The sequence below is a fragment of the Chiloscyllium plagiosum genome, unplaced genomic scaffold (genome assembly GCF_037043375.1).
Source record: "Chiloscyllium plagiosum isolate Xiang-an unplaced genomic scaffold, Cpla_swu_hap1 HiC_scaffold_11, whole genome shotgun sequence".
Classification (NCBI taxonomy): Eukaryota; Metazoa; Chordata; class Chondrichthyes; order Orectolobiformes; family Hemiscylliidae; genus Chiloscyllium; species Chiloscyllium plagiosum.
Window position 1 is genome coordinate 23592378 of NW_028270149.1, and position 18799 is coordinate 23611176.

At 42.0% G+C, this 18799-nt stretch overlaps 1 protein-coding gene across 3 annotated transcripts in view; it reads left to right on the forward strand.

Moving 5' to 3' along the window:
- The window catches only part of col4a5 (collagen, type IV, alpha 5 (Alport syndrome)), a 259440-nt gene that overhangs the window by 155110 nt on the left and 85531 nt on the right, over positions 1 to 18799 (forward strand). For all 3 annotated transcript variants that reach the window (XM_087991900.1, XM_043705036.2, XM_087991901.1), the window contains 4 exons: positions 3094 to 3198; positions 6570 to 6667; positions 7668 to 7818; positions 9459 to 9572. In XM_087991900.1, coding sequence (XP_087848026.1) covers positions 3094 to 3198; positions 6570 to 6667; positions 7668 to 7818; positions 9459 to 9572 — 468 coding nt within the window. The remainder of the gene's footprint in view (positions 1 to 3093; positions 3199 to 6569; positions 6668 to 7667; positions 7819 to 9458; positions 9573 to 18799) is intronic.

Below are 18799 nucleotides of genomic sequence, written 5' to 3' on the forward strand. Positions count from 1 at the left end.
ACAAATTAACTAGGGGGGGGAGTTATGCTAGTTAAAAATGTTTCTGATTGGAGACAGAGTGAAGTTGATACAGCAAATGGAAATCTGTGCTGTAAAATGAATAATGGGTGTCGCTAAAGAGGGGGAGGTAAACCTTGTCAAGCATTTGGAAGCTAAATATCTTGAACAGTTTGTCAAGCAGGCAACCTCTCCAGCAAGTAAGAACAGCTGCCTTTACTGCCATTGAAGAAGCCTTGCTGACATGGTCCATGGCAGCTTGAGCAGAGAATGTTCTCACCTCCTGTACAATACTGCAGGGAAGGGATTCGGACCACAAGATGTTTACCTCAGCAATGAGTGGTTGGGCCAATTCAGGAGAAGGCATGGCAACATCTTCTGCACAGGATGCAGTGCACAAGGGACAGTTACAATGGCAATGACAGATGATTGGCTGCAAAATGGTCTTGCCTGTGTCCTGACAGTAATGCACCAAAAAACATTTCTAATGCTGATGGAACCAAACTGTTTTACTGCGCTGAAAATTACCAAAGGTCACCTCAGTGGGTTTCATGGAGAGTTTCCCTCTATGTTATCAGTTATCTCTGCTGCTAATTTCAATAATCACACCTCGATGATGCTGCTCCTGTACTAACTCACACCTAACAACAACAATCTAGATTAGTGTGGTGCTGGAAAAGCACAGCAGGTCAGGCAGCATCCGAGGAGCGAGAAAATTGACATTTCGGGCAAAAGCCCTTCATCGGGAATGAAGACAGGGAGCCTCCAGCCTTTTGCCCAATGATAACAGACCTACTCACCACTTCTGAGACTTCTGTCCATGTTTAAAGGCTAACTGTGCATCACATCTGTTGATAGTTTGCTGAAGGCAAGGATATGCTATTGTCAATGCTGCACAATTCTAAGGTTGTAGCTGAGGAAGTGAAGTTGGCATCCCATTTCACCAGCAGGGTCCTGGTAGTCGTGGTGGATGGGCTGATGGATAGGAGGGCCATCCTCGTTCCTCAGGATAACAGATGGGACAATGGCACCAGACCCTGCCAGCCTGATCTGAAGTTGCCGCCCTGGTCTGTGAGGTGCGCACTGCCCAGGGAATGCCCAGCAATGTGGGAAAAAGGTGAATAACTAGACATGCAGGACTGTCTGTGGCCCACGCTCTGGACTATAACGGGATAGAATGCCTGACTGTGAACACACCAAGCAGCTGACTGACTGTGTTGAAGCCCCTGCCCTGATATCACATGATGCTCTTGAGCTACACCCTGTGCATCCAGATTGACAACAGATCCTTTGACTTAGCTGAGGTTCATTCGTTTTCTGACTTTTAGACATGCCCATGACTAGACAGAGTAAATGCAGATGGAATGTTCCCGATTAATAGGAATCACAGTTTAAGGCTATGTTGATGAAGTAGGTCTGGCCTGTGTCCAATGCCAATATCTGTACATGGGGAGCCCTCAGTCGCTACCCATGGAACATGTCCTGTGATGTTGAGACAGCTGGCAAAGGTGAAAGCTCAGAGCTGCCTGGGTACCCACTTTTATATTGAATCTATTTAGTTCCTCTCTGCTATGTGAGAGACTAGGAAGTTGCTGATAAATGAGACAAGAATAGGTAATAATGAGATGTTAATGGACCCCTTCCAACTCAATGGAGAAATACTCATCTTGCTGTTAACCATTGGTGGAAACGTTTTCCCAATGTTGACCACCTTATTTTTCCAGTCTTAACAACTGACTCAGAATTGCGCACTTGGTTCAAAGTCTGGGGAGGTACTACACACTATCTTTTGCAACATTGCTATTCAATATCTAAAGATGAAACATGTAATGATGAATAAAGTGAAGCAAATAATGTGCCGCCAACATGATGACACTGAAAAGCTTTGGCTTTTAGTGATAGGAAAATCTAAGAAGCTGTGTTGCAATGCCAGGACATTACCCACACAATACATGTCCTTAATGAAGCAGCTTTGGAAAATGTGGAAAATATGCTTACTTTATTGACAACATAGCGGACTGTATCACAGTCTTTCAGAGCTGAGCCGAAAAAGTTTACTGAGTTTTCCCGAGCTATGTCACAATATTTTACCCTGTCTTTTACTGTACAAGGCCAGATCATTGTAAGGTGTGAAAAAAATGGAAAAATGCAGACATTTTTCACAGATTGACTACATTACTGTGTTTTCATTTCAGTCCAACCAGGTTACTATCTCAAAATTATGCTTAACACAAATCTGTGGGTGAGCCCCTGCTTCTTGATCTATCACAACTGTATTGTCCAATCATAATGATCTCAGAACCCAGCAAATAGTTCATTGCAATATCTTTGCTATCAATGCTTATCTGGTTTTTGAGATTCCAAGATCTTTGAAGAGACTTGACTTCAATCATTGCCAAGTCTCTTATACTTTGAAGCATCCTATTTGAAGATTGAGGTGGAGTTGACAGAGTGATGCTGGAAAAACACAGCAGGTCAGGCAGCATCCGAGGAGCAGGCGAGGCGATGTTTCGGGCATTAGCCCTTCATCAGGAATGCAGATTGAGTTGTTAGAAGTATTGCTTGCTACAGTACACAATCATATGGCACACATATTTGTGTTAAGTATATTGGAAAGTACGTTTGGAAGTGTGTGCACTAGTATGTCCCTGATGAAGGACCTCCTCCACTTTCGCTGTTATGCTTCTCATGCTTAAAATGTTGATTAGACCCAAGCCACCTCAAAAGAATCACTTGATATTTTAAGGTTGCCAATCTTTCAGTAGTTGTCACCCTCTTCAAGAGAAATATGATAAAAGAGTTGACCATATTTGATAGCTTTAAATGCATAGTCAGTAGGAAAAATGGATTATATGATAGCAATTATGCCATAATGTTTGTAGCATAGTGAAAGGACTTGGTTGCACTGAGGAATGAGATTCTCTCTGTTAAAATTACTTATTTATTAATTCCCAATGGTGTGTTAATATATTCATTTGTTGGTAGCCATGCATAGTCCTTCAAATTGTGAAAGGGATGATGGAAAAATAATTTTAAAAGCTCTCCTGCCATTCATGTGCTTTCAATAATGTATTAAATATGTTTTCCTTTCTAAAGGTGACTCAGGCCAACCAGGGCAACCAGGTTTACCAGGACTCCAGGGACCAAAAGGGGATAGGGGAATGCCAGGCATTGGATTCCCTGGTCCAGCAGGTCCAAAAGGTAGGCATCTATCCACTGATAATAGATTTTGAAATTGTAATAGTGATAGAAAAACCTTGCATTCATGTAGCCCTTTACCACATCACTGAAGTGTTCAGTGCCTCTTTTCCTTTTAACCAATGACTCTGTTCCTGTCAAGGCTCCAGACACAGTCATCAGCTAACTGTTTATGGTTAGTCGAGATATTGACAAGGTCATTGTCAGGTGAGATCCTTGTTCTTTGGGATACTGCTGTTAGCATTAGCTGCTGGTACACACTCTAAAGGACACAGCTTTAGAGTTAGAACATAGAAGAATACAGCGCAGTACAGGCCCTTTGGCCCTCGATGTTGCGCCGATCCAAGCCCACCTAACCTATACTAACCCACTATCCTCCATATACCTATCCAATGCCCGCTTAAATGCCCATAAAGAGGGAGAGTCCACCACTGCTACTGGCAGGGCATTCCATGAACTTACGACTCGCTGAGTGAAGAACCTACCCCTAACTTCAGTCCTATATCTACCCCCCCTTAATTTAAAGCTATGCCCCCTTGTAATACCCGACTCCATACGCGGGAAAAGGTTCACACTGTCAACCCTATCTAACCCCCTAATCATCTTGTACACCTCAATCAAGTCACCCCTAAACCTTCTTTTCTCTAATGAAAACAGCCCCAAGTGTCTCAGTCTTTCCTCATACGATCTTCCTTCCATACCAGGCAACATCCTGGTAAACCTCCTCTGCACCCGTTCCAGTGCCTCCACGTCCTTCCTATAGTATGGCGACCAAAACTGCACACAATATTCTAGATGCGGCCGCACCAGAGTCTTATACAACTACATCATGACCTCAGGACTCCGGAACTCAATTCCTCTACCAATAAAAGCCAGTACGCCATATGCCTTCCTCACCGCACTATTTACCTGGGTGGCAACTTTCAGAGATCTGTGTACATGGACACCAAGATCCCTCTGCTCATCCACACTACCAAGTATCCGACCATTAGCCCAGTACCCCATCTTTTTGTTATTCTTCCCAAAGTGAATCACCTCACACTTAGCTACATTGAATTCCATTTGCCACCTTTCTGCCCAGCTCTGCAGCTTCTCTATATCCTGCTGTAACCTGCCACATCCTTCCTCACTGTTAGCAAGGTATACAAGCAGCACGTGAGGAAGAATTTTTATGCAGTGAGCGGTAATGATCTGCAACGGCTAAGTGAGTGGTAGAAACAAAGACAATGAATTATTTCTGAAGAAAATCAAATTGGCTGTAGTACAAAATAACCTTACAGGTCAGAACAAGGAAATGCGACAGATTGTATTGCTCTACTGAGAGATGGCACTGACTTGATGCACTTGAATAATCTCCTTTGCCACTGTAATGATTATATTAGGAATCATTTGGTGAATAACAAAGGTCTTTTCCCTAGGGTGGGGGAGTTCAAAGTTTAGTTCAGAGTGGTGCTGGAAAAGCACAGCAGGTCAGGCAGCATCCGAGGAGCAGGAAAATCGACATTTCGGGCAAAAGCCCTTCATCAGGATTGCCTACCTTGAAGAAGTTCTCCTCCTCTCTCCACAAGAATCTCAGTGAGTCTCTCTCTCACTGCAATCCCCAGGTCATCTCCTCTGCCCTGAAGGGTTTTTGCCCAAAACGTCGATTTTCCTGCTCCTCGGATGCTGCCTGACCTCCAGCACCACACTGATCTAAACTCTGGTTTCCAGTATCTGCAGTCCTCACTTTTGTCTGGGGGAGTTCAAAACCAGGGGGCATTTCTTAAGGTGAGAAGCGAAAGATTTAGAAAGGACATGAGGGGTAAGATTTTTACACAGTGGTCAGTGATTGAAATGCAGCATTGATGAATACAGACACATTTCTGAAGTCGAAAAGACATTTGGATAAGTTCTTGAATAGAAAAGGTTTGGAGGGATATGGCCAAACGCAGTCACAATAATTGTAGGTGTATCATCAGCTGGCTGTGAAGATTGCAAACTCAGTGTTATTAAGATTGTATGTGTGGAAAATTGGTTTTATTAATAGTGTTTATGCTCATAAAATTATTATAATGGTTTTACCCAAAGCTCTACAGATTATAATATTTTAAGTGCCTTTCTAGAGAGAGATGAATATTGGTTAGCACCAGCCCATTGCTGCTTGAAGAGGCTTCAGGGTCTTTGATAATTGAAGTTGAGAGTAAAGAGGACATGAAATTGTGAAATGCTAAAGTGACCTGACTAAAAATAACTGTAAAATTAAATCTGTTTCTCCCAATTTCCCTATTTTTCTGCAAGAAACTCTGTGAGCGACCTAGATTTTGCAGAGTCATTGAAAGAAAGAGCAGGCAGAACTTGATTCTGGGATTATCAGCTTCATTCCCTGAGCCCCTGAGTTTGACTGGATTGGGTGAAATGTGTTAGTAGTGAACCCACACTCTGCCCCAACATGGTCCATTAGGAACCATTACTGGCTCCGCCCCTACAATTTTCATAAAGTCAGTCCAACGTTTCCATGATATGTGGTTCATGAACCCGCGGAGGATTCATGAACCATAGTATGAATTCCGGAGTCTTTGAAAGATAAACTCAAAATATCTTACCGGCTTTGCTTATATATTCCCCATCCCATCTTCATGCCCCGCATGCTCCCTTCATCACCTCCCTGGTAATTCTGTGTCTCCCTGGTTCAGCTTTAAGCCCCCTCCACCACCCTCCATTTCTCCATAGGTAACACCTGACCATTTTGTTTAGACTGAAATACTTTCCAGATGGCCTCACCATTAATGCACGGCTGAACTCCAAGTCTCACAGATCCATTAACTAAGCAGGGGTCCTGTTCTGCCTCAAATAGAAAGTGCTGGTGAAGCTCAGGAGCATTTGTGGGAAGAATGCAGACTTAATGTTTCGACTCTGGTGATTCTTCATCAGAATTGTAAGCAGCTGGGAAAAGGTGATATTCTTTTCTGCCTACTGGGTGAATGACAATGAAAGTGGCGTGTTCGCGAAATTGAGGATATGGAGGAAACATGGAGAGTAGGTGGGTGTCATGAGTGGTGAAGCTCCAGAGAACTGAGGCAGGCAAATGAACCAGCTACCTTAAGAATCATGCATCATCAGCTGCCACCTCCCTGGCCCACCATGGCCATTTGGGCTCTTCTTCCAGAGTCAGTGGGTCCAACACAATCCCAATCTCTGGGGTTGAGGTTGAGTTCAATGCAATCATTTTAATCGAGACAGGTTCTGCCAAGTTAGAAAATTCCTGATACGAGCTACTTGTCTAATTAACAAAAATCCAACCTCCTAGCTCACCATTTTTGTCACGATCCAAAAACAACTTAGATGGTGTAAAGGCCTTATGGAATTTCATACCTGCTTGTTTTATATTTCTGCAGGTTTGCCAGGATTACCAGGTTCACCAGGTGCTCCAGGAGGTCCGGGAAGACCAGGTCGTGATGGGACTCCAGGTCAACCAGGAATCCCAGGATCAAAGGTATGTATTTACAATTGGGTCAACAATTGACTTTCAGAATGGTCCAGTCCCAGTGCTAGTGCAATGATTTCAAAATCTGTGCTTTCAGAATTGTAGAATCGCTTGGTACTCTATGCTTGCAGATGTAACCCACTACTTTATTCAGACATTTCTTGTTCGGGGATTTCCCAACTGTTTAAGCTAATTTTCATACATCATCCACAGCTGTTACTATAATTTGATTTCCAAGCAAATGGTTACATTTCCCAAAAGTGCCCTTGAAGTCATTGGAAAACATGTCACAATCATTTATTCCTTCACTGGGGAACTTTGCTGCATTATCTCTCAATCATGACTGAAGGTGAGGAACTAAAAGTAGTAAAGTTTTCTATCAAATATTAGATTCCTCGAACCTAGTCATGCAGCACATACCTTATTGGGGTCTTGTTTCATGCAGTGATTGATGACAGCAGGAATATACTTCAAAAGCAATACACCCTCCAAAGGCAGCACAGTGGCTCAGTGGTTAGCACTATTGCCTCACAACACCAGGGTCTCAGGTTTGATTCCAGCCTCGGGCAACTGTCTGTGTAGAGTTTGCACATTCTCTCTATGCCTGCGTGGGTTTCCTCCCATATTCCAAAGATGTGCAGGTCTGGTGAATTGGCTATGGTAAATTGCCAATAGTGTTAAGTGCGTTAGGGAGAGGGAAATGGGTCTGGGTAGGTTACTCTTTGGAGGGTTGGTGTGGACTAGTTGGGCCGAAGGGCCTGTTTCCACACTGTAGGAAATCTAATCAAGTCCTTCGATGCTCTGTGAGATCCTCAATGTGAGATTTAGGATTCCTTGATTCCCTTCTAAATTTTTCACTATTTAATTTGATCGTACCTTGTCTCAGCTCTCTTTAGATATTGAACAATCATTTCTGTATACTGTACCTGTAAAATTTGGATGAATAATGAATAAACATAGAAAAGTAACTCGTAAGAGCTACCTTATGACTCTTGCCATTTCCAAACAGGGAGATCCTGGCTTTGGGCTTCCTGGACCACCAGGTCCACCTGGTCCTCAAGGGATCAATGGGCTGCCAGGTCATAAAGGTGATCCAGGAACCCCTGGATTACCAGGCCAAGCAGGGCGACCAGGAATAGATGGCACAATTGGATCAAAAGGTACTGTACATGACATATCGTCTGAAAGAATCTCACAAACTGTCTTGGTAGTCTTTTATAGAGATACTATAAAGGCAACTCAGTGAGTGTCAGATGAGATCATCGTGGTATTTTCTTGATGAGTTACAGCAGCATTGCTCACTAACTTCTTATTAGTCTGAATCAATCACAACTCTTGAGACTATTTCCATCTCCAATCCTGCAGAATGATGGAATGTAGAACCTTGCTCACTATTTCACACATGACTGTGTTTTTGATTTTAATTTACTAAGTTGTCCTTTCACTTTTCCTGTAAATTTGTGGCTGCCCAACACTCGTCTACCAACTGACATTGCAGGAAAAGGCCAGAGACCTACGTTGCCTTACACTCCAGCATATACCTTCCATGTCAGGTTACCATTGGCACAATCAGTTTGATACTTTGTAAACATTAATGGCCATCTCCCTTACACACGTTAGCAAACATAGTCCACTCAGTATGCAGATAGAATCTTAAGTGTAAATTAAGATGCGTCCTAGTAAGATACAAGGCTCTACAGTTTACTTATATGAATAGTTGTTACACAATGCCATGTAGTTTCGATCCCAGAATATGACATAGTGAGTATCTTTCACAACTGCGAGTGACTCATGTTAGTCTTCTCGTTCCCATTAAGTTTTGATTACCATCATAGCAATTGTATTGCTCAGTCTTTTCCTTTGGGTTGTACAGCAATCTGTACATTGCAACATGCCTGCCAAGCACCACCAACCTTTCCTTTAAGAAGTTGTGCAGTAGTCTTTAAAAAACTATGCAGTGCTTCAAGCAGACAATACAGAGCAAGCAAACAAAAATATTGGCACTACAGTGATCTAATTGTTGCCTATATTCAGTCATCCCTTTGCCAAAGGCTATTTGCATCCCTCTGTTTAACTGGGACACACTCTAGTGTGGCACTGAGGGGCTGTAGTTCCACCTACACTGCAAATGTTCTGAAACTGACTATTACTGACCCCGTTACCATTACCATGTAGACAGTGGTCTCCTTCACCTTACCTGACAATTGTGCCAGTCTGCCTACAGAAACTTGTTGTATCTGTCATGACTGGAGGGTGGTATTTCTATTTTTCTGCCTGGGGAGGAAAATCATAAGCAATCTGACAATTTTACCACCTGTATACGGCTGTCCAATTATACAGGTCTCTTCTCTCTATCCTGTGCTGACATCTGAACATTGAATGATAATAGTTAATCCCGACTTCCATCATTCAAATATGCAAATGACCTCTACTCTTGTTTTCTTTGTCTACATGCCAGTTGCCTGTATATGGCCTCAGAGAGGATTGGACCAGACAGAACCAGAGACAAATCAGGACTACCCATACCAAATCCATTAAGCTGAATCTTCCAGACAGGGAACTATGGAAAGGATAGACTGACGACTCATTGTAACTCACTTCCCTTTATACAAGCTATACCTGTTTTGCCTGTCTGAGTTTCAAAAGATGACACCTCAATCAGAAACCACCAGCTGCTTTTGTCTTTAGATGAGCCTTGGGCAAATGAAAATACTTCAAGGGTTGCGAGTCTGTGCTAGAGAGAACGTTGATTGTCAGAAAATCCAAGGTTGTTTTGTAACTCTTTTCTTCCCTTTCTCAGGTGATCCAGGTTTCACTGGCCCTCCAGGTCCTCCTGGTCCAGTCGGCTCCCCTGGATTAGGTGGGCGAGGTGTCCCGGGTCCACAAGGCCCACCTGGGCTTCCAGGTCAACCAGGTATGAATTCTGATAGGTACAAGTCATTCAACCCTCCCAGGTTGAAATGAAATCTCCCCTACTCTGAAGGTGTTACTTCAGTTAGCTAGTGCCAACCATGTAATTTTTATGTACGTGTGATCATCCTTATATTGGCACACGAAGCCAGTTCATTATCTACAAGGTACAAGTCAGGAATGTGATGGAATACAACTCCACTTGCGTTAATGAGCGCAGCTCCATCAATACTCAAGAAGCTCCACATCATCCAAAAAAGAGTAATCCACTTAATTGGACCCCACCAACTACCTTATAGATTCACTTCCTCCATTAAATTGCAGTAGCATATACCATATACAAGGTACTCTGCAATTACTCACCAAGGCTCCTTTGACAGCACCTTCCAAACTCATGACCTTTACCACTTAGAAAAACATGGGCAGCAGCCAAATGCACACATTACACTCTGCAAATTCTCCTCCTCCACATACGATCTTAAATTGGAACTACAGCCCTGTTCCTTCATTGTTGCTGGATCAAAATTCTAGAACACACTCCCTGACAGTGCTGTGGGTGTACCTAGGCCACATGGATGGAAGTAGTTCGATGAATGTTTCACCACTGTTAATCACCAGAAGCTAGAGTTTTGGTTAGCATTGGCCATTGGCTGTGTAATGGTGTGCAAGGGTCTTTTTTATGCTCACATGGAACATGAGAGTCATTCGCTGGTCCACATTCATTCCTCATCCCTAGCTTCCCCAAAGAAGGTTTTTGGTGAGTTGCCTTCTTGTACCACTGGTGTAGGTATACTGACAATTCTGTTAGGGAGAGAGTTCCACAATTTTAACCTGGCATCAGTGAAGGGACAGTGACATATTTCCAAGTCAGGATGGTGAGTGTTTTGGAGGGCAACCTGCAGGTGGTGGTATTCTCATATCTGCTGACCTTGTCGCTCCAAATTGTAGTAGTTTTGGGTTCTGAGGGTGCAGTCTAAGAAGCCTTGGAGAATTTCAGCAATGCATCTTATGAATATTTGGACCAACATAAAGCTGACTTTTAACTAGTTAATCCCACCAAACCCAAATCTAAGGCTAGTGTTCAGTGAGTTCTCTCAAGGAAATTCAGGACCTTAATGTATTTGCTTCATGATTTTCCAGTGGGACTAAATATCAAATTATGGTAATCCTAATCCCTACTTGTTGACAAAATCCTAAAATGCGTGAATATAGGAGCAGGCCATTTATCCTGTTGACACAGTATTCAATCTGATCGTGGCTGATGATCCAACTCAGTAGCCTGATCTCTCTTAACCTCATATCCTTTGATCCCTGGTGCTCCAAGTGCTGTATCCAACTCCTTCTTGACATGCTACATGCTACAATATTTTGGCCTCGACTGCTTTCTGTGGTAGTAAATTCCATTGGCTCACCACTCTGAAGAAATTTCTCCTCACCTTAGTCGTAAATGGTTTATTCAAGCCTGTGACGCCTGGTTCTGGAATCCTCTGCTATTAGGAACATCCTTCCTGCATCCACTTTGTCCAGTTCTGTAAGAATCTTATAGGTTATTAAAGAGATGCTCCCTGCTTATTTCTGAACCCCAGTGAATATGTCAGTGTTGCTATCCGAAAAACCTTCACTGCACTCCTGCTATAGTGAGAACATCCTCTTCACTTAAGGAGACCAAAACTAAACACAATATTCTAAGTAAACTCTCACCAAAGTTCCGTACAATTGCAGCAAGACACCTCTGGTCCTGTACTCAAATACTCTTGCTATAAAAGCCAGCATATTATTTGTCCTCTTCACTGCCAGTTCTGCCTGCAAGCTTATCTTCAGTGACTGGATGTACGAGGGCACCCAGATCATGCTGCACATTCCCCTCTCTTGATTTGCATTCATTCAAATAATAATCCATTTTCTTATTTTTGCTATCAATTGGACAAAATCATATTTATTCACATTATCCTGCATCTGCCCTGCATTTGCTCACTCACTCAGCTTTCCAGATCACACTGAAGCATCTCTGCATTTTCCTCACAGCTCACCTTCCCACCCAGCTTCGTATACCATCTGCAAATTCGAAGATATTGCATTTCATTCCCTCCTCTAAATCATTAATATAGTTTGGGTATAACTGGGGTCCTAGTTCTGATCCCTGCAGTATGCCACTTGTCACTGCCTACTGTTCAAAAAAGACCCATTTATTCCTACTCTTTCTTTCTTGTCTGCCAACCAGTCTTCAATGCATCTCAGTACACTCTGCCCAATCCTATGCACTTTAATTTTATATACTAATCCCTTACATAGAACTTCATCAAAAGCCTTCTGAAAGTCCAAATAAACCGCATCCACTTGCACCCTTTTATCAGTTCTCCTAGTTACATCCTCAAAATTCCAGTCGATGTGTCAAGCATAATTTCTGTTTTATAAATTCATGTTGCGGATGTCAAATCTTGCTACTGTTTTTAATGGTCTGCTATTAAATCTTTTATGAATCCAGCATTTGCCGCACTCCTGGTTTTCTCTCTAACTCCATTGTAAATGGAAGGATTACATTAGCTACTTTCAATTTGTAGGAACTGTTCCAGAGTAGAGACTACCACTAGTTCAAGAACAGCTGTTGCCTGCCATTATTAGGCTGATGAATCGATTCTCTAATTTCAATAAATATTAATCTTGTTAATATTAATTTTCCTTTGTGCACCTCCTTGGCAGTGTAACCTGTTTGCTTCACTCTCTATAAGTACCCAATGAACTGTATGTCCTTGCTTACTACAATCTGCCTGTCCTGCTCACAAAACAAAACTTACATACACATGACTACAATAAATCAAATCAAAAATCAATTTCTAAGGCTACTTCCTTAAGTTCTCTGGGATATGGATTATCAGGCCCTGAGGATTTGACAGCCTCCAATTCCATCAATTTCCCCAACACCATTTTCCTACTAATACTGATTTCCTTCAGTTCCACCCTCTCACTAAACCCTGTGTTCCCTAACATTTCTGGAATGTTGTTTGTGTACTCCTTTGTGAACATAGAACCAGAGTATGTATTTTGTATGTCTTTGTTCTCCATTACAAATTTCCTTGTTTCTGACTATAAGGAACCTACCAATATTTTTCACCAATATTTTTCTCTTCAGATAACTATAGAAATTTTTTCAGTCAGTGTTTATGTTCTTCACAAGCTTACTCTCATTTCCCTTTCTTAATCAATTCCTTTGTTCTCTTTTGCTGAATTCTAAACCACTCCCAATCCTCAGGTCCATTGTTTTTCTCACCAATTGTATGCCTCTTCCTTGGATGTAATACAATCTATAATTTCCCTTGTAAGTTGTGGTTTGACCATCTTTCCCATTTTATTTCTGTGTGAGATAATAATGAACAATTGTTGAAGTTCACCTATGTGCTCTTTGAATGTTTGCCATTACCTTTCCACCATCAACCCTTTAAGTAATATTCCCCAATTTATCATAGCCAACTTGTGCCTCGTGTCATGATAGTCACCTCTCTTTACATTGAAGACCCTTATCTCAGAATCAACTGCATTATTCTCCATCTTGATGAGGAATTCCATCACATGCTCATCCCCAAGGACCCTCAGACAATTAGATTGCCAATTAATTCCTTTCTCATTATATAACACCCAGTTTAGGATGACCTGTTCTCTCATTGGTTCCTCAACATATTGGGCCAGAAAAACATCCCATACACACTCCAGGAATTCTTCCTCCACGGTATTGTTACTAATTTGATTGACCGAATTTAAAAGCAACTTAAAATTACCCCTAATTACAGATGTTCCTTTATTACATGGGCCTCAATTTTCCCAAATGTCATTCCCAACATCACCCCTACAGTTTTGGGGTCTATATACAATCCACACTAATGTCCATAACAACAACTATATCATGCCTGTTTTCATCTTTTCGCACAGTTAATTCATCCACTCATTGCGAATGTTCTACACATTAAGGGACAAAGCCTTTAAGGCTTGTCTTTTTAACACTACTTTGTCCCATTCCTATTTTATTGTTACTGGCTCTGTTTCACCCTGGTCTTGATTTCTCTGCAGATCACTCTTCTTATTTCTCTTTTTGTCTTTTGCTTGTATCCTTGATTCCTCTTTCTCTGACTCCTTGACTTGGTTTCCATCCCTTACTATTTTCCTATAAAGCTTCCCTAAACACTCTAGCAAATACTTCCCCGAGTACCTCACACCTAGATGTGACCTATCCATTTTGTGCTGGTCCCACTTCCCCCACAACCAGTCTCAGGAATCTGAAACGCTCTTCCTTGCATGATCTATCCAGTAATACGTTTATGTCATATATCCTGTTATTTCTACTCTGACTAGAACGTGGCACTGATAGTAATCCTGAAATCACTACCTTTGAGGTCCAACATAGAGATGCCTGGCACAGAAATAGACTCTTGGGACCAACTTGTCCATGGCGACCAGATGTCCTAAATTAATCCCGTCCCATTTGCCAGCAGTTGGCCCATATCCCTCTAAATCCTTCCTATTCATATACCCATCCAGATGTCTTTTAAATGTTGTAATCGTACCAGCCTCCACCACCTCCTCTGGCAGCTCATTCCATACACGTACCACCCTCTATGTGAAAAAGTTGCCCTTCACATCTCTTTTAAATCTTTCCCCATTCACCTTAAACCTATGCCCTCTAAGTTTGGACTCCCCTACCCTGGGGAACACACCTTGACTATTCACCATATCCATGCACTTCATGATTTTATAAACTTCTGTAAGGTCATCCCTCAGCACCAGAGAAATTATCCCCAGCAATTTAACTTTTCAATTTGTTTCCTAAACTCTTCTGCTTTCAAGACTTCATCCTTTTTTTTAACCTGTGTCATTTGTACCAATGTGTACCACAACCATTGGCTGTTCACCCTCCCCCTCCAGAATATCTTGTAGTCGCTCTGAGACATCTTTGACCCTTGCAGCAGGGAGACCTGGAGTCTCATTCGTGGCAACAGAAATGCTTGTCTATTCCCCTTACAATTGAATTCCACATGACTATTGCATTCCCACACTTTTAACACCCCTCCTGTGCAGCAGAGCCGACTGTGGTGCAATAAATTTGTCTGGTGTGCTACCCCCGAGACACCATTTCCCTCAACAATATCCAAAGCATTATATCTGTTTTTACAGGGAGTAGCTTCAGGAGACTCCTGCACTGCCTGCCTAGTCCTCTTGCTCTGCATCGTGATCATCCATTCCCTTCTTTCCTGTGGAGTCTCCACATGTTATCCACGATACTGTCCATATTACAAATGCTCCACAGTGTAACCAGCCACTGCTGCAACTCCAAAACCAGGAGCTATAGCTGTGTTGGTTCTAGGCACTGGAAATGATCTCACCAAGAGCAAGGAGAGCACACCACAGCTTTGAGCTCTCCTCGAATGACTTACCTTTTTTAATTAAACCTCTTGGAAGATGCTTGATACTAAGTGAAATCACCTACTCTCGGGTCATTCTTCCCTGGTCCTTGCTATTATAGAATAAAGTACATTTTATCAACCACAAAAGAAACCTTACAAACTATAAGCTAAAAGAAAAGCAAAACGTATCTCTCCCCGACTGCACTGAATTCCCACTGTGCTCAAAATTCCCAGATCCACACACTCACTCTTACTGCATCTCACTCAGTATGTGCTCTCTCCCAAATGCTTGAGCATGAAGCTTACTGATCTCACACCTCCAACAGTCCCTTCCTTAACTTGAGCTAAGGTGACTCACGCTAATTAAGCTTTAATAGTAATCAACATCTATTGAGGCTCTTTTTCTGCTTCAGATGACTGACAGTTGATCAGCGACCTTATTAACCTTTTAACTGGACTACCGAACTTTAAAGAAAACCTGGGAAAAAATGAAAAAGTAACAGTTAACAGTTCAATTCCCGCTGCACTCCAAATTCCCTGATACATGCACTCACTCCGGCTGTGACTCACTCAGGGTGTGCTCTCTCCCAATGGCTCATGTGCGAAGCTTACTGATCATATGCTGCAAACAGCCCCTGAGGACAGTCAAAGAGGAATAATATGAAACTGCAACTGTGATTTTTGAAGGTGTCATGAACTTGGGAATCAGTCTGTCTTGTCCAGTGCTGTGTGCAAAATATGCTTTCTTCCCAAGCTGTCACGCAGTTTCTTCGATTTTTGTAAAAAGAACAAGTTAGAGAAATAGGTTTGTTACTATTTTGTTTATGATATAATTTGCCATTATTGTGTTTTGCTAAGAATGGTGTTTTCCAGAGTTTGAGATGTTAAACTGCCGTAAGTTGATTGTGATAATGGAGCACTCATGTCCTGAGATGTTTGGCAAACTTTGATTGTGTGTATGGAGAGAGAACAGAATTTTCACTATCACAAAGCCATGTGTAGAATATAGCAATCTTGCTGCATGAGGTGGATGTGTATGATGTATTTGTAAACATCTACATGAACTTGAACTCATGAGTAAAGTTTGCCAGACATGAAAATCACCACCCTTTTAATCCTGGTACATAAATCATTGTCTTGTAGCTGTCATTTGCTTATCTGTGCGCATGGCTGAAATTATTATATCAGTTATGTCAGAATTAAATCCTTATTATCACATATAAATTGCATGGTAAAGATATCTACATATCAATCAGTTGTAGTTTACAGTTACGATCAGAGACTGTTTAAGAATGTGTCAAGAATCTAAGAGAATGTGCTGGATTGATGTGTTGATGCACAGCCACAGAATCTGAGTCAACAAACAGTAACAAACTATTGCACCTCGTACAAAGATTTTTAAAGAGCAGGTCCCTACTAAAGTTCTAAAAGCGATGTGCACTGCAAGATTAATGCATGTAACTACCAACAACAGTATAATTTTCTAATCAACCTGTTCAGATATTATTGAATACGTCTGGAGCAGTTGGGACTTGTATCTGGGTCACTATCACAAGAGCCTTCCCAACAACAGTGTACACTTGGATGCATGGCTTCAGCTGGACATCTAATATATTGCACTTGCTAACAGAAACCTTTTGCTTCTCCATGCTCCTCTTAATTTATAGTGTGTTTGTTCAATAGTCGAAAAATGTTCAAGTATCAATACTGTTGTGGTTTGGTGGATTGGGTTTAGCAGACAATCGTCATCAGATTCTACTTTCATAACAGTTTCCTTTGGCTTGTTAAACACAAAAGTGATAGGGCACTTGACATGAGCTGCTTGTTACTTTACTCATCTCACCAAAATACTGATCAAGAGGATCTAGTTTTGCAATAAAATGCATTAGTACTGATACTGAAAGGGGACATAAAGGGGACCTTTACACAAAGTAAGTTTTTATAATGGCAATAGAGACTGTAAATCACTTTTTCTGCAAAGAGAGATATTGGGGGAAGGTTGGACTCATTGCAGTAGACATCCTTATCCATCAATTAATGGACAGAAGAGGCTTATAGCAGACAGTATCTTAACCCTCACGACCCTATCAGCCTCTTCAAGTGATAACATTATCATGTAAGTTCTCTCATTTAGCCTAGCGAACATTTTGTTCTCCTGTATGAAAATCACTGGAACAAAAACCAAATTAACTGGTATTTATCCAAACTTGTTGTTTTGATGTAAATTGTTTGGCTGCTACAGATACAGGGCTAATAATGTATTTCAAATAAAGTAATTTGGTTTCCCCTGAGGATTTGGCAAGCCTTGGTTCATAAAAAGAGGAAAAGAGCAGTTGTGATACACTAGTTAGGGGTGCAGAGAGATATTTCTGTTGGTATAGACAAGACTCCAGGATGGTGTGTTGTCTGCCTGGTGCCAGGGTCAAGGATGCCACAGAACAGCTGCAGGACATTCTTCTGGGAGATTGTGATCAGAAAGAGGTTGGGGCCCATGTAGGTACCAATATGGATTGGAGAATCCACACAGTGTGGAAGCAGGCCATTCAGCCCATCAAGTCCACACCAAACCTCCAAAGAGCATTTCACCCCTCTACCCTATTACCCCATAATTCCCATGGTTAATCCACCTAGCCTGCACATCTTTGTGGCTGTGGGAGCAAATCTATGCAGATATGTGGAGAATGTGCAAACTGCACACTGACAGTCACCCGAGAGTAAAATAAAACTTGAGTCCCTGGTGCCATGAGGCAGCAGTGCTAACCACTGAGCCATTGTGCTGCTCAACTCATATGAGAATGGCGATGAGGTCATGAAAGCAGGTTTTATAGAAAGAGATTGAAAATCACTTGATTGGAAAGGGCATCTAAAGTGATAATCTGAAGACTACTCCAAATACCATGTACTATTGAAAGTAGAAATAAAGTGAGTGAATGTGTGCTTGGTAAGGTGGTGTGTTGGTATTGAGGGTGGGGGTGGGGGGGACTTGTGGGGGATGGGAGGGGGTGGAGTTGGTGAGGACACACATCAGATTTGTGCAACATTGGGACCAGTTCTTGGTAAGGTGAGACCGTTACCAGAATAAAACGAGGAAGTGCTGATGCTGGAGATCTGAAACAAAAACAGAAATTGCTAGCGAAACTCAGCAAGTCTGGCAGCATCTGTAGGAAGAAGCAGAGTTAATGTTTCAGTGCAGTGACTCTTCATCAGAACTGTCAGCAGCTAGGAAAAAAGTGGCATTTATGCCAAAGATGAGGTTGGGAAGGTGGATGGAAACAGGAGGGGTGAGCAAATAAGTGCAGATGGAGCCCAAATAGAGATATGAAAGAGATAGGTAAACATGGAGATTATGAATAGTAGGCCAAGGCAGAAGAAAAGCTGAATAAGTAATAATCAGAGCTAAGAATAGGAGCCAATGTGTGCGCTGTACTGAAAGCAACCAATATAATAGGCCTCAGAATACATAATAATGGGTGACTGTTGAAAACAATCCATGTCGTAAGCGGACTGGGTGTGGCATGTGTAAAAAGTCTGAAAGGATGGAATCAGACTCTAATGTTATTGAACTCGCTGTTGAGTCCGAGAGGCTACAGAATCCCCAAGCGGAAAATGAGATGCTGTCTTTTGAGCTTGCACTGAGGCTGAGGCTGGGACACTGTGGCAGGTCTATGACAGAAATATTGGCCAGGGAACATGGTGGTGTGCCGAAGCGGCAAGCAACTGGAAGCAGAACGTCGGTATTCTGCAAAGCAATCACCTAGTCTGTGTTTCATCTCCCTAATGTAGAGGAAACCACATTGAACAGTGAATACAGTAGACTAGATTGAATGAAGTACAGGTA